Source organism: Onychostoma macrolepis, chromosome 04, assembly GCF_012432095.1.
Source record: "Onychostoma macrolepis isolate SWU-2019 chromosome 04, ASM1243209v1, whole genome shotgun sequence".
NCBI lineage: Eukaryota > Metazoa > Chordata > Actinopteri > Cypriniformes > Cyprinidae > Onychostoma > Onychostoma macrolepis.
Window position 1 is genome coordinate 9,147,896 of NC_081158.1, and position 15,479 is coordinate 9,163,374.

The following is a 15,479-nucleotide window of genomic DNA, read 5'->3' on the forward strand; positions in this document are numbered from 1 at the left end:
TGAATAGACCCCACTTCAAAGCATAGGCCTGCCTCATAGAGGGGGCTCTAGCTTGAGTGATAGTATCTATCACGGCCTGAGAAAGCCCAGAGAGGTCTACCACTTCCTGTCCAGAAGCCAGATGTGCAGGTTCCATAGATCGGGTTGCGGGTGCCAGATCGTGCCCCTCCTCAGGGGAATCCTCCAGCATTAGGTCGGCAATCCAGGTCCGGGTGGACCAAAACGGCGCAATCAACAGAACCTGCTCCTCGTCCTCCCTGATCTTGCATAGGGTCTGTGCAAGGAGGCTCACTAGGAGAAGGCGTACTTGCGTATATCCTGGGGCCAGCTGGCCCGACAGAGCATTCCTGACCGTGATCTTCAGGTCACCGTTGTCCCTTATTCTTGGTGCCGATATGAATGCGGTAGTGGATGTATCTCTTGATCGCTCGTGTTCCCACAACCTCCCAACTCAGTCTTTATCATCCGCTGATCTATGTAAATTTATATCTGATTTAAGTTTAATTGATGTATATCGTATTCTTCACCCCTCAGCAAGGCAGTACACTTTTTACTCTTCTAGACATAAAAAAAAAAGACTGACATTACTCTAGATTATATTTTTATTTCTAATTCTTCATACTCAGAAATACATAGTGTTTCTAATAATCCTGTGCCCTTTATCTAATCACAGTGTTGTGTCAGCTAAAATTTCAATTGCGTCTGCACCAATTAAGGCATCTCGCTGGCGTTTCAATGTCACACTGTTACAGAATAAAGATTTCCGTGCAATGCTCAAAGAGAGACTAAGATGGTTTATAGAGGTGAACACGGGTTCGGTCAATGACCCTCGCTTTCTCTGGGATTCTGTAAAGGGTTGCATAAGAGATTTTTCTATTTCTTTTGCACCCCATTTTAACAAGTCCAGATTAAATACAATATGTAGTCTGGAGACAAGATTAAATAGGTTAAAACATGTTCAGCAGACCTCACACGCTTAGAATGTTCAACAAGAAATAAATGTGATACGCACAGAACTTAACTCCTTGTTACAGTGCAGAGCACAGTTTTTGATGCACAAGGTTAGAAGAACCTACTACATCAATGGTGCTAAGCCAAGCCATCTTTTAGCTCTCAGGTTGAAGAACAGTGAAAAAGTTTCAAATATTATGGCAATTCAAACTCCCAATGACTTGACAAGTGAACCCAAACGAATTAATAAATAATTTGAAGATTTTTATCAGAATCTATATAAATCAGAGGTGGTTTTTAGTGAAAATTTATGTAACAACCTTTTCCAGGATTTAACCCTTACTGCTCTTTCTGAGGAGGAGGCAATTTCTCTGAATGCCCCAATCTCTTTAGAGTTATTATAGTGTTAATATGGTCATTATCACTCTGCTACCGAAGGCTGACAAAGATTTAACTCAGTGTGGAAATCATAGACTATTGTCTCTTCTAAACAGTGATGTGAAACTGTATGCCAAAGTTTTAGCTGACCGTTTAGACACTTTTATGACTAAACTGGTGCACAATGATGAAACCGGTTTCATCAGATCACGACTGGCAATAGATAATGTCCGTTGTATATTGCATATCATACATGCGGCTAGTGGACTTGACTCACCGTGTGCCACACTTTCTTTAGATGCTGAAAAAGCCTTCGACAGGCTGGAGTGGCAATATCTCTGGACAGTACTGGAACACTTTGGCTTAGGTAGTGACTATATTGATATGATTAAAGTTCTATATGCTAATCCTTCTGCAGTGGTTATGACAGGTGGCATTTGTTCTTCACAATTTTTAATCTCACGTGGCACTCGTCAGGGATGCCCTCTCTTGCCATTGTTGTTCGCCTTATCTCTTGAGCCTCTTGCACAGAAAATCCGTCAAAACACTATGGTGAGACCCATTACTTTTTGTAATACTTTACATTGTAAAGTATTACAAATGGTATTTTTTGGAGCATCTTATACCCATACTGCCCTACAAAGGCAAAAGTACTTAACTCACTAGAGTGTGAAACTGAGAAAAATGACTTTAAAGTTTTTTACTTGTCCAGCCAAATTAATTATAGGTAAGACACTGGAAATTTGGCAATTAGATGTTTTAGTAATGAAAATTATCTACATTAAAAAATTGTGAGCTCAAACTTGATTTTTACCTCTATTTTGAAGTTAATGTACTCTGCCTCTGTACTCTGCCTCTGCAAAAAGTGAGAAGTCACACAAAGGCAAAAGACAATAACGTCCACATTATCAATATTTGGTTGCTGATCACTATTTACAAAATCGTTATAGTAACACCTGTATAAAATCTAGTGATCATGGGCTATTGCATATAGTAATGTGACTGTATTATTTAATTATTTAGTTATTTTTTGACTGTAACAAGCAGACTAAAAGTAAACCGTTTTGCAACCAATTTATTTGCTATGCTTAGTAACGTAAAGGAATGCTAGACATAGCATAATTGCTTTTATACGGACTTGAATGAAATAGCTTAACCTAAAAGAACGACTTGTGGATTTATGTAAACACCAGCAAGCAGGCATGCTCAGTCAGAAATGCATGTGGATTAAACATCTCAGACGACGTTCAGCGCCATGGATTGATTTTATTGGGTTACAAGAAAAGGTAGGATATGGATTTAATTGCAAACTGTTAGTCTACTGATTTTATGATTGATCATGCTGCATGTTATGTCATTCAAGCACACACGCATCCAACTAAGTGACAGCCTGGTGAATAATCTGCATTACAAAAAGGGAAAAAAATATATACAGTGGGTACGGAAAGTATTCAGACCCCCTTAAATTTTTCAATCTTTGTTATATTGCAGCCATTTGCTAAAATCATTTAAGTTAATTTTTTTTCCTCATTAATGTACACACAGCACCCCATATTGACAGAAAAACACAGAATTGTTGACATATTTGCAGATTTATTAAAAAAGAAAAACTGAAATATCACATGGTCCTAAGTATTCAGACTCTTTGCTCAGTATTTAGTAGAAGCACCCTTTTGATCTAATACAGCCATGAGTCTTTTTGGGAAAGATGCAACAAGTTTTTCACACCTGGATTTGGGGATCCTCTGCCATTCCTCCTTGCAGATCCTCTCCAGTTCTGTCAGGTTGGATGGTAAACGTTGGTGGACAGCCATTTTTAGGTCTCTCCAGAGATGCTCAACTGGGTTTATGTCAGGGCTCTGGCTGGGCCATTCAAGAACAGTCACGGAGTTGTTTTAGCTGTGTGCTTAGGGTCATTGTCTTGTTGGAAGGTAAACCTTCGGCCCGGTCTGAGGTCCTGAGCACTCTGGAGAAGGTTTTCGTCCAGGATATTCCTGTACTTGGCCGCATTCATCTTTCCCTCGATTGCAACCAGTCGTCCTGTCCCTGCAGCTGAAAAACACCCCCACAGCATGATGCTGCCACCACCATGCTTCACTGTTGGGACTGTATTGGACAGGTGATGAGCAGTGCCTGGTTTTCTCCACACATACCACTTAGAATTAAGGCCAAAAAGTTCTATATTGGTCTCATCAGACCAGAGAATCTTATTCAGGTGTTTTTTAGCAAACTCCATGCGGGCTTTCATGTGTCTTGCACTGAGGAGAGGCTTCCGTCGGGCCACTCTGCCATAAAGCCCCGACTGGTGGAGGGCTGCAGTGATGGTTGACTTTCTACAACTTTCTCCCATCTCCCAACTGCATCTCTGGAGCTCAGCCACAGTGATCTTTGGGTTCTTCTTTACCTCTCTCACCAAGGCTCTTCTCCCCCGATAGCTCAGTTTGGCCGGACGGCCAGCTCTAGGAAGGGTTCTGGTCGTCCCAAACGTCTTCCATTTAAGGATTATGGAGGCCACTGTGCTCTTAGGAACCTTAAGTGCAGCAGAAATTTTTTGTAACCTTGGCCAGATCTGTGCCTTGCCACAATTCTGTCTCTGAGCTCTTCAGGCAGTTCCTTTGACCTCATGATTCTCATTTGCTCTGACATGCACTGTGAGCTGTAAGGTCTTATATAGACAGGTGTGTGGCTTCCTAATCAAGTCCAATCAGTATAATCAAACACAGCTGGACTCAAATGAAGGTGTAGAACCATCTCAAGGATGATCAGAAGAAATGGACAGCACCTGAGTTAAATATATGAGTGTCACAGCAAAGGGTCTGAATACTTAGGACCATGTGATATTTCAGTTTTCTTTTTAATAAATCTGCAAAATGTCAACAATTCTGTGTTTTCTGTCAATATGGGGTGCTGTGTGTACATTAATGAGGAAAAAAAAGAACTTAAATGATTTTAGCAAATGGCTGTAATATAACAAAGAGTGAAAAATTTAAGGGGGTCTGAGTACTTTCCATACCACTGTATATATATATATATATATATATATATATATATATATATTCACAATTATGTATTGCTGCCAAGGTGTCTAGTCTTTACAGTGCTTTATGGAGCTGTTTGGTAGATCGTGATCTAATTCGTTTGTCTACACCGTAATTAAAATGCTGCAGACTTTAATGGACAGTAAAAAAAAAAAAGGCAGAACACCGTATAACTCCAAGCCGGCACCGTAACTTCATTTTGACATGCAGTTAAACAAAGGCGGAATGAGCGTTCCAAACAAAGTGAAAGAGCCGTTACTGGTGTTATACGGTGTTCTGCCTTGGTTTCTCCGGGGCTTTTTGAAGTTACGGTTGAGACGACCCATTACTTTCTCGGAAAAACAACGAAATTGACTCTTATGCACATGATAAAGATGTCTTGAATGTCCCCAAAATATCAATAACTCATTTTTGACAAAAATCGAAGTTACGGTCCTTTGCACAGCAGCATAGGCCTACATAAACATCACTGATCCTCACAAACTTCTCCAAAACACACTTCTTTGGTGAACATCCATTATAAAACACTCGCTGTACATTAATTTTGACAGTAATGTGAATATACTGAACTGTGTTCAAGCAGAAAGAGCACACATACGCGGTTTGTTTGCGGATCAATAATAACGTATAAACGCGAGCCTAATGCATGACTGTATGTCACTAATCGTCCTTACCTTGATTACAATCGTCATTCACCAAAACCTTGCTAGTGCAATAGTGGGTTCTTTTATCCAACCGAGAGCTGTAGTTTGTGTATCACATGCTCATGCAGTACTCAGGTGTTTTGAGCCGCTGTTCAGTCTGTATTTCTCACAGCGCAAGCTGCTCCGAAACACAATAATATCACAGAATACGTACAGGAGAGGTGGTGCTGCTCTTTTTTCATCTTAATTTTTAATTTCTTTAATATTAATCATAAAATTAGTGAATTGAATATAAATATACTTATAGTCTTAAATTATCTCACAGCCCCCCCTGGAGGATCACTGCGCAAATTTAGTTTTAAAAATTAAATACATACATGCTTTGAATAACATAACATAAGCTTACATCATGCTTCAAATGTGTGTGCTGCACGCATACAGGGCGCAAGTTCTTTCTGTTCCTGCACTTAAATCCTTTTAAATCACATTAAAATGCGAACGCAGGAATCGTTAAGCAGAATCAAAATGCATGTGTCTTATCGAATACCCAGTTCTTGGAAATATGGAACCGGTTTTAGATACCCAACCATATCTATGAGGAATGTATGCTGTCAAACATACGTAACTATTAGCCAATCATAGCAGTGGGCATTTACTTCTGAGTCTACAATCCTCCATGCCTATTCAAACAGAGCGTTCTGATGAGGGGGGTTAAACACAGGACAGAAAATAGCTTATTACTTCTAAATTATGATGTTTTTTGATGTAGAAAGCCAGTTCATGACCCAATGATAGAATGTCATTACTACAAATATGGTGCACAACATAAAGTACCAGAAATCGTAGTGGTTTGGTGGTGGGCTCCTTTGACTTACCCTAGCAACTGCATAACAACGCCCTGGCAACCACTCACATTTCCTTCAGAAAATGACAACTACCGTATACTTGAGCTCTTCAAAGTCTGGTGAATTCTGATTGGGTGTTAATTTATAATTATTCATCAGCTAGAAAAAAATTGGTTCTGAAAGTGATTCAATTTCAACAATATTGTTCCTATCTGCCAAATTTATGGGTACATAACTTCAAAATGCTGCAGTAAGTGCCTTGGGAATAATTCCCCAGTGGAACTTTTAATGCACCCTCAAAAGCAGCTGAGATATAGCGCCTCCAATTGGGCCAGTAATACAATGTTCTCCTGTTACTATATTGTCATATCTCGCAAATTTATGGGTCTATATCTTAAAATCCTATAGTAAAATTGTCTGAAAATTTTCATGATAACAATCAAGTGCCCTGGGAATAAGGCCCCAGTGTATCCTTTAACACAGGGGTCACCAACTTCAGTCCTGGAGGGCCAGTGTTCTGCAGAGTTTAGCTCCAACCCTAATTAAACAAACCTGAAGCTGTTAATCAAGGTCTTAATAGGTATTCTTGAAACTTCCCCGCAGGTGTGTTGAGGCAAGTTGGAGCTAAACTCTGCAGGACACCGGCCCTCCAGGATCAAGTTTGATGACCCCTGCTTTAACACATCCTCAAAGTCAGCCAAGATATAGCGCCTCCAATTGGGCCAATACTGCAATGGATGTTCAAACTGTGTTTTCAGTGTCAGTGTGACTTGCAATGGCTCTTTCAATTCGGTTCAGTTTAGTTCACATTTAATTATATAATGCTTTTCACAGTACATGTTGTTTCAAAGCAGCTTTACAGAAAATGCGTCTATATGAGATATCAAAAAGTACAGTTGGAAGATGCTACAAATTACAGTATTTACAAATGTCATATATGCATTTTGCAACGGCTTTCAAAAAGTGGTAGGGACAGAATTGACTGGCGAAAAGTGGTGGGGACATGTCCCACCCGCAAATTACACCTATGCATCATTAGCTGCGTTCCTATTACCCTTCAAATTTCACAAATTACTAATGGAAACACGTCCATTTATCAATATAGATTCTATATGTAAGGGATAATCAACGGCTAGCTGTGCGTTAAACTATTTGAATGCACGATGTGGAAGCGAAGAACCACCCGACGCGCAGCGGTCATTTCCCAGCATTCACATATTAAAGATGTTAATAATATTTCCGCTGCAATATTTGACCGGAACGATAAAAATGACGGTTATTTTTGTCTGTATTACTATTCAACTGTAACTGTATGTTACTATGGTTACCAATGTTTATAGGAAGCGCATTAATATAGAACGTGATTAAACTGACCTGGAACTACCTGTGCAGTTAAACGAATTTAATTAACACCTGCCAGCCAATCAGAATCCAGTATTCAGACAGACCATGGCATAAAGATAGAATGTGTCTCAAAAAAGACTTCACACTTGCATGAGGTGGTTTTTCATGAAATTCAAAAAAGGAATATTGGTTACACTTTACTTGAAGGGGTGTGCATAAGACTGACATGACACCTTCATAATCATGACATGACACATGTCATGACTATGAAGGGTTTTTATGCATGTTTATGACAACTGTCATTAAGTGTCATTCGCTCAGTTAATGCAAAGATAACATTGTTTGAGATGTCTTTGTTATGGGCTAGGGTTAGGTCAAATAATGTCATCTTTACATTAAAAATGACATAACTGAGCGAATGACACTTAATGACAGTTGTTATAAACATGCATAAAACCTCCTTCATATTCATGATATGTGTCTTATGCACACCCCTTCAAGTAAAGTGTTACCGGAATATTTTGCAAAACTGCAATGGAAATGGCCTTTTTGCATTTACAGGTCACTTTGCCTACGTAAAAGTCACATGATCATTATTTAATGTACTATAACCTCAAAAAACACCTCATATGTGGTTGCTTACACAAGTATTAACTACACAATGCTTGTATAAGGGGCTTTCCTTGCCATTAAAGCTTGGATAACCCCTTATTTACACTGCACACGTCTGTGGTGCATTATTATGTTTATACCAACCTACGGCACATTTCAGAAACAGCTCTCAACAATGCTTTGCTAAAGATACACGCCTACGTCTCCTACGATTAAAATGAATGGCTAGTGCTGTAGCTGCGATATACATAAGCCTACTAATATCCATCAAAACATTTTAGTCGCACAACATCGGTTAATGGAAACACCGTCATTTCGCATCAGTTTTTTTAATCAACATTTATAAAATATCTCAAATGTTTTGCGCAAATCTGTAATGTAAACGCACCTATTGTTTCTCATTTGGTCAGATTATTTACATGATTTATTTGAACCCTTCATCATGTTTTAATATTTTTTTAATATTTAAAGATGAATAAATGTACTTGTTTTCTGATCTGATATTCATATTGATTCAACAGCACTCTTACTCATGTGATTAAATATTGTATCATGATGAAAGATGAAAGTAGGAAGATCGAGACCTGGGGTCTCATTTATAAATGTTGCGTATGCACAAAATAGGCATAGAAATATGCGTATGCAATGTTGCATGCACATATCGGGATTTATAAAACATAAACTTAGTGTAAATATGTACGCACCGTGCGGACATTCTAGACCATGCGTATGAACTCTTTTTTTTCCTAGCATGAAAAAAATAATGAAGTAAACAATGATTTTATACTGTTTTCATGTCGATATACACATTTACATTAAATATTCCACTCTAATTAATGGAGATAAGCACTGACATTAGGCTATATAAAGTCATTACGCATAAGTTAAACCAAAATTATATTAATTTAGACATATTTGTAGTGGATGCACTTGATCACTTTTCCTGTGGCATGCTATGTTTTAATGCACAATAGTTCATCTTAAAATGAAACTGCAGATCTCATGTTATGTGAAAATATCTTGGCGAGAACAGTGATCAATGATGCGCACTTAGTTCGATATTATGGCGGACACAGCTGGATACTCGGTGGTCAAACGGTCCATTGTGAATAGGACCAATGATAATAGTTTACTGTACAACCGCCTCACAGAGTTGTTGATGCTGTGTGAAGGAATATCCAAAACATTATGAAAAATACCACTGTATTTGAAGGATACAACTAGAAGAAAACGGTAAAATGTGCATTTTAAATGTGCTTTTTAAAATACTTTTGTCAGTGACGCGCCGAGTCAGAAAATTGTATTTACACTGCCATCGTTTCCACTGCATCTGTTTTCACTAAAAATAGCTAAAACATGTTCATATTATCAGCACAACTGCATAAATTTAATTTGATTTGTTTAAAACAACTGACATACTATTTGGCCAGTGGAAATGAATGAGATCAACTCTATTCTAAAATGTTTATCTGAGAACTATTTTAAACTGCTTTAATGCATATTTTTATATATGTACTCTAAAACATAACAAGGATACTGGATGATTTTTAGCAATAAAAATTAATTTGTATGTAACAAATGGTATTTATAGTACGCATCTCATATTTCCTTAATGTCTTGTACCTTTGACGGTGTTAAACATGGTGTCACGTGGATGGGAATATGCATGGAAATTATATGCAGATGAGGTTATGCACAGTAAAACGAGGCGTTGTAATCTCCATATGATTTCGGGGTGGAGACGCACGTACGCACATATCTTCCCGACTTCGATTTATAAAGGGATTTTTGCGCAGGTTCTGTTTTGGTTTTATAAATCTGAAAACCTTTGTGAACACGTACACTTTTAGGATTAAATGAGACCCCTGGAATAACAATTACTGACTATTGACTGGTAAGATCTTCAGAGAGTCAAAACAACAGAAGAATGGAAAGAGAATGTGAGTGAATGTGGTTGTGAATGTGTGTAGATGTGTGTTAGTTACAGGATCAGAAAATGACACCATTCCTTTGTCATAATCCAGATACACTCTCACACGATCAAGCTTCTGTTCAAGACAAAAACCAGAACCTAAAAACACACCGTACTGATTATACTGCACACACCAGACATTAGTGTCAAAGAAACCCCACCCCTTCCTCTGGTTTGATGCTGTAGTTACTCCAAGTCTCCAGCATGAACTCCGTTTAACCTCCACATCCCAGCTGTGTGTTCCTGAGTTAAAACCCTCTGAACCCAGCACACATTCATAACATTCAAATCTCTCTGGATTATCAGGAACAGGTTGATTGTTCTCGCTGTTTGTCACACTGGTAAGATCATCAGACAGGACGAAACGTGGATTTGCAGTGTTTGGATCCAGAATCACAGGAGCTGATGAGACAATTAACAGATGCTTTTATTCTGATGTTCATATAATGAGTGAACAGAACACAGATTATTATATATGATGACCCTCGTCCGATTAAACACTTAAGATATTTTCTTCAGATCACTGTCAGTGATCTTCTGTCACAGAGTCGCTGTGTATCAATACTAAAGGTTAAAGTCAGAAACTGAGTGACACACACTATTAAGATATTCAATTGATTTACGCTGTAATTTATATTAAATCAGGAGAAGCTGCTTTTAATACAAAATATTACTTTTGTACAGAACTTTACACTGTGCTGTCATATTCAAATGAGATAAGCAATATAATAATGCCAAAGAAATAATGTTTATATCCATATAATTTCCCTCAGGGTTTCTCTTGTATAAATAACAAAACTCTTTACTGAATGCTGCCTATTTATTAAATATAAATAAACAGTAGGTTTTATTCCACAATAATGCAATAAAATCTAATAATAATAATAATATCCTGATGATATTGTTAATTAAAACTACAACTGTTTTACTAAATTATTAAGCCTTAAAAGCATACCTCGGGGCAATTCAGAGCAATTACCAGAGATCAAAATATTGAATATGAAGTAATTGAAAATGCTAGTTTTGAGAATATGGTTGAGATCGTGAATATGAGCCAGATGCTGAATGTACTGTTTGAACCCTTAAAAAGTAACAAAAAATGCTTTATTTTATTCTTCTGTAATTGTTATTAGAATATGGGGAGAATTTTTTGCTATTGCAGCAGTTAAAGATTCATCCGTGCTGGATATATAGGTCCGGGTCCCTAACGACCCGAATATGTAATAATGATTGGTAAAACATCCATGCATTTAAGGATTAATATTATTTTCACTTTCACTAAAAATTAAATAAAGCTTTAAAAAATTACAAATATTAGATGAAAATCTAAAAACTAAAATTAAATAAAAATGAGAATTGCTTTGGTAATTAATTTAAATAAATTATCTTGAAGTAATAAATGAACTAAAACTGATTTTTTTTTTTTTGTAATTATACAAATTTAATTTGAAGCTAAATATAATTTTTTTTTAAATAATAAAAATAACAAAATCACATAAATTAGTTAAACTAATATGTAAAAATAAAAATTCCAAATATTTATAAAGAAATTAAAGTAATATATAAACAGCATTCATTATATGGGAAATAGAAACTTGTTTGTGTATAAATGTGGCAATCTTATCATATAAACAGTCTAAAAACTGCTGAAATCACTTCTGTATCTTTCATAACACTGAAAATGGAAAGTCAAGCACACTGAATTCTCGGATTCATTATTTCTAAAAGTAAGCTGCTTGTTTTGGTGCAGTAGATCATCTGGTTCTTCACACATAGGCCTAATGCTGAAATCTGTTAATATTCCCCCTCATGCGTTATTTCCAGTTTGTGTGTGTGTGTGTGTGTGTGTGTGTGTGTGTGTGTGTGTGTGCGCGCGAGCTCAGATCTTCTCCAGACTCACTGTTTTGGACGATGTCCTCCATCTTCTTCCAGACTCTGAAGGGCAGGTTGCCCAAGTAATGTGGCACATGAATCAAAGCTCCAGAAGGCGTCTGTGGATCCGGCTGTGATGGGTTCTGGACTCTGGAAGAACATTCAGGATCAGAACCGCAGTGGCTTTGGATCAGAAGCAGAGAGACCAGAGACACCAGCAGATCACTCACCTTTCCATTGAGACTGGAAACTCCTGCAGAACAAACACACCATTGATCATCAAGAACTCAATCAATCATCAATCAATCAATCAATGATATGAAATCAGACCTTTAGAAAGCAGACATTTTCACTGGCTTTCATCATCTCCTCCATGTCTTTGATTGTGTGTGAAAGAGCTGAGATGTGTCTGTTCATCTCCCCCAGTTTCTCCTTCATCATCTGCTGCTTCTGCTCCTCTTCCTCTCTCAGTTCAGTGATTGTAGCTTCTTCTTCATCTCTGAGAAACTGATGAAGCTTCTCAAACTGCTGTTTAATCTGATGCTCTGTGTGCTCAGCTTGAGACTGAAATCAAATCACATTGATTTCACCTCAATCAACAAACATCAACACAACCGTATGAGGCGCCATATAGGACTTAAATCAAACTTCACTCAAGCAAACATACATGAAACAAACATACATGAAACATACACATATGAGACGCGCACAAACGCACTCAAACTCTCCGCGCGCACGCACACACACACACACACACACACACACACACAAACTCTCCGCGCACATACGCACTCACACTCTCCGCACACACACACACACACACACACACACACACAAACTCTCCGCGCACATACACATGAGACGCGCACAAACACACACAAACTCTCCGCGCACATACACATATGAGACGCGCACAAACGCACTCAAACACTCCGCGCGCACACACACACGCACACACACAAACTCTCCGCGCACATACACATGAGACGCGCACAAACACACACAAACTCTCCGCGCACATACACATATGAGACGCGCACAAACGCACTCAAACTCTCCGACATGAGACGTGCACAAACACACATAAACACATTATGTGTGTATGTGTGTGTATATATATATATATAATTTTTAAAAATACCTTGCTACATGTACTGCCTTAGGCTAACCGAGACTTATCATTTGCACTTAGATATTGTTGCTCTTTTGTTAGTTTCCATTGCTTATATTGTCCTCATTTGTAAGTCGCTTTGGATAAAAGCATCTGCTAAATGACTAAGGCACACGTGCTCCAAGTTATCCATTACGCTTTCTCCAATAGTAAGTAATAGAGACCTTCTCATCTCCCTATAGTAAGACAATCTCTGACTGCTGTTCTTTGTGCTTGTGCTTCAGACATGTGCTCTGCACGCAAACAAGGCACAAATTATTTCAGTTCCTGCACTTAAATTGTTTTAAATCATTAAGCAGAATCATGTCTTAAGGAATACCCGGTTCTGGAATTTGGAACCTGTTCTAAAATGTAACCGGTTTCCGATACCCAACCCTACATATAACGGATCCAGAAGCAGACTGCTGCTCACCATTTACATATATAATCAATTAGAGTATGTTATATTAAATATATGAGATCATAACTGTATAGTGATCCTACAGCTGTAATGAAAGTGACTCTCGATTCTGTTTCCTCACCTTGATGTGTTGAACTGTTTTCTCAAACTCTCCTTTCATTTTCTCTCTGTGTTGAAGTTTCTCCTGTAATGATTTCAGTGCTGTATTGAGGTCCTTCTAGAATTGAACAAAATTAAATCCATAAAACACCAGATTACTATGAAAAAAGAAGAGAGGACGACACAGCAATGATCATATAATGCAGAGCAAAACTATTTGATTTCTTCTGTTTTCGTGTACATCTCATGCTAAATTGATTCAGAAGTTAAAACCTGCCATAAAGCAGTCAACCTTGTATAGTATAGTTTGTGAATGACAGTGTTATTCATTGAAGCAAAAAAGTCCAATACCAACTGGGCCAGCGTGAAAATTAATTTGCCCCCATAGTTACTAATTCCCCAAATCTATGAAACTGCATAGATCATGGGGTTCAGCCGGACTAAACACAACCAGTCCAGGGGTCTCATTTATAAACGTTGCGTATGCACAAAATGGGCATAGAAATATGCGTACACAAAAAGAATGAGATCAACTCTATTCTTAAATATTTATCTGAGAACTATTTTAATCAGTTTTGTTTTTATGGATATTTTTATATATTTATTCTAAAACATAAGAATACTGGATGATTTTTAGCAATAAAAATGAATTTGTATGTAACAAATGGTATTTATAATACGTATCTCATATTTCCTTAATGTCTTGTACCTTTGTCTGTGTTAAACATGGTGTCATGTGGATGGGAATATGCATGGAAATTATATGCAGATGAGGTTATGCATAGTAAAACTAGGCGTTGTAATCTCCATATATGATGATTTCAGGGGTGGAGACGCACGTATGCACGATCTTCCCCATACTTCGATTTATAAGGTTTTTTTTCCGCAGGTTCTGGTGTACGCATGGTTTTATAAATCTGAAAACTTTTGTGTGTACGCAAAATCTAGCTTTTGTGCCTATGTACACTTTTAGGTTGAAATTTATGGAGAGTTTTATACATGAGACCCCAGATCACTGCAGCACTGATCAATCAAATCAACAGTTAAATAGGACTTTTGCAACAGCATGAAGTTGAAACACTCATTTGTCTTACCTTATATGATGAAACAACTTCACTGATGGGTCTGAATTTATGATTGTCATGTTTTTGTGAATTAATACACACTAAACACACCGGCTGTTTGTCCTCCAGACAGAAGAGTTTGAGTTTCTCACTGTGTAAACTGCAAATCTCTCCAGATCCTGATGAATGCTTCTCATTTCTCTCCTTCAGGAATGACTCACATAAGTTTTTTAACGCAAGATTAACAGGAGGATCAGATCTTGAGGATCTTCTCCTGCAGACAGGACACTCCTGGGTTTCCTTGGTTCTCCAGAACTGATGAAGGCACTCTTTACAGACACTGTGACTACATGATAAAACAACAGGAGCTTTGAAGATTTCACAGCACATGGGACAAGAAAGTTCGTCTGCAGATACATTTACTGAAGCCATTTCCACTGTTTGAGCTCCAGCAGTCTAAAGTTTACTTTCAATTTCTGAACGATGGTTTCAAAAGTGAATCACATGAGAATCTGCTGTATATTCGGAAACAAACTTCTCAAAAATCCTTCTTGAAAGCTTTTGTCTTCGTTCTCCACTGATCGCTGATTCGTTTTTGCTTTTGTTGAGACATTTGAGAGCCAGTATGACAGAAAAGAGAAACAAAAAGTAAAGAGAAACAAAACATCATATTAAAACAGAGTCAGAGACATTATAATTTTGAGTGTGTTTTGCCAATTGTTTGTTCTAAGAACATTTTCCAAACATTCTGTTTTGGTTATGGTGAAATGTCCAGTGGCCTGTAACACAAAGCGAGATGAACAAACTCAGAGTTGCAGAGTAAAGGCCATTGCGCACTGAGTCCGAAATTTTCGCATTAGTTTTTCCGTTTTTTCGTATTCTTCATCCTTTCCTATTAAAATGAATGCTACAGATGTGAAAACGCAGAAAATCGAACCTGATCCGAATTTTCTGTGACGGATGAAAGTTTCGGAGGCAGTGTGTAAATGGTGTGTAAAAATTGAACCTGATCCGAATTTTCTGTGACGGATGAAAGTTTCGGAGGCAGTGTGGAAATTTTCATCCGAAATTTTAGTCCGAAATTTTCGC

General features: G+C 37.8%; 1 protein-coding gene across 1 annotated transcript; it reads right to left on the reverse strand.

Moving 5' to 3' along the window:
* Positions 1-9,494: 9,494 nt before the first annotated feature.
* Positions 9,495-15,040, reverse strand: LOC131538740 (nuclear factor 7, ovary-like). The gene is made up of 6 exons (XM_058772815.1): positions 14,421-15,040; positions 13,349-13,444; positions 11,987-12,220; positions 11,887-11,909; positions 11,685-11,806; positions 9,495-10,186 (listed from the first exon to the last, which is right to left on the reverse strand). Exons 1-6 carry the CDS (start codon positions 14,820-14,822, stop codon positions 9,690-9,692), a joined length of 1,374 nt encoding a protein of 457 aa, XP_058628798.1. The 5' UTR covers positions 14,823-15,040; the 3' UTR covers positions 9,495-9,689.
* Between the last annotated feature and the right edge of the window lie 439 nt (positions 15,041-15,479).

What these genes read in the sequence shown, in the direction of transcription:
- LOC131538740 (XM_058772815.1), bottom strand. Translation starts at nt 14,822, where the DNA reads ATGGCTTCAGTAAATGTATCTGCAGACGAACTTTCTTGTCCCATGTGC. An exon ending in AAGTTGTTTCATCATATAAG is followed by an intron (nt 13,445 to 14,420) that starts GTAAGACAAATG and finishes GTTCAATTCTAG; the next exon opens with AAGGACCTCAATACAGCACT. An exon ending in TTTCCAGTCTCAATGGAAAG is followed by an intron (nt 11,807 to 11,886) that starts GTGAGTGATCTG and finishes ATGTTCTTCCAG; the next exon opens with AGTCCAGAACCCATCACAGC.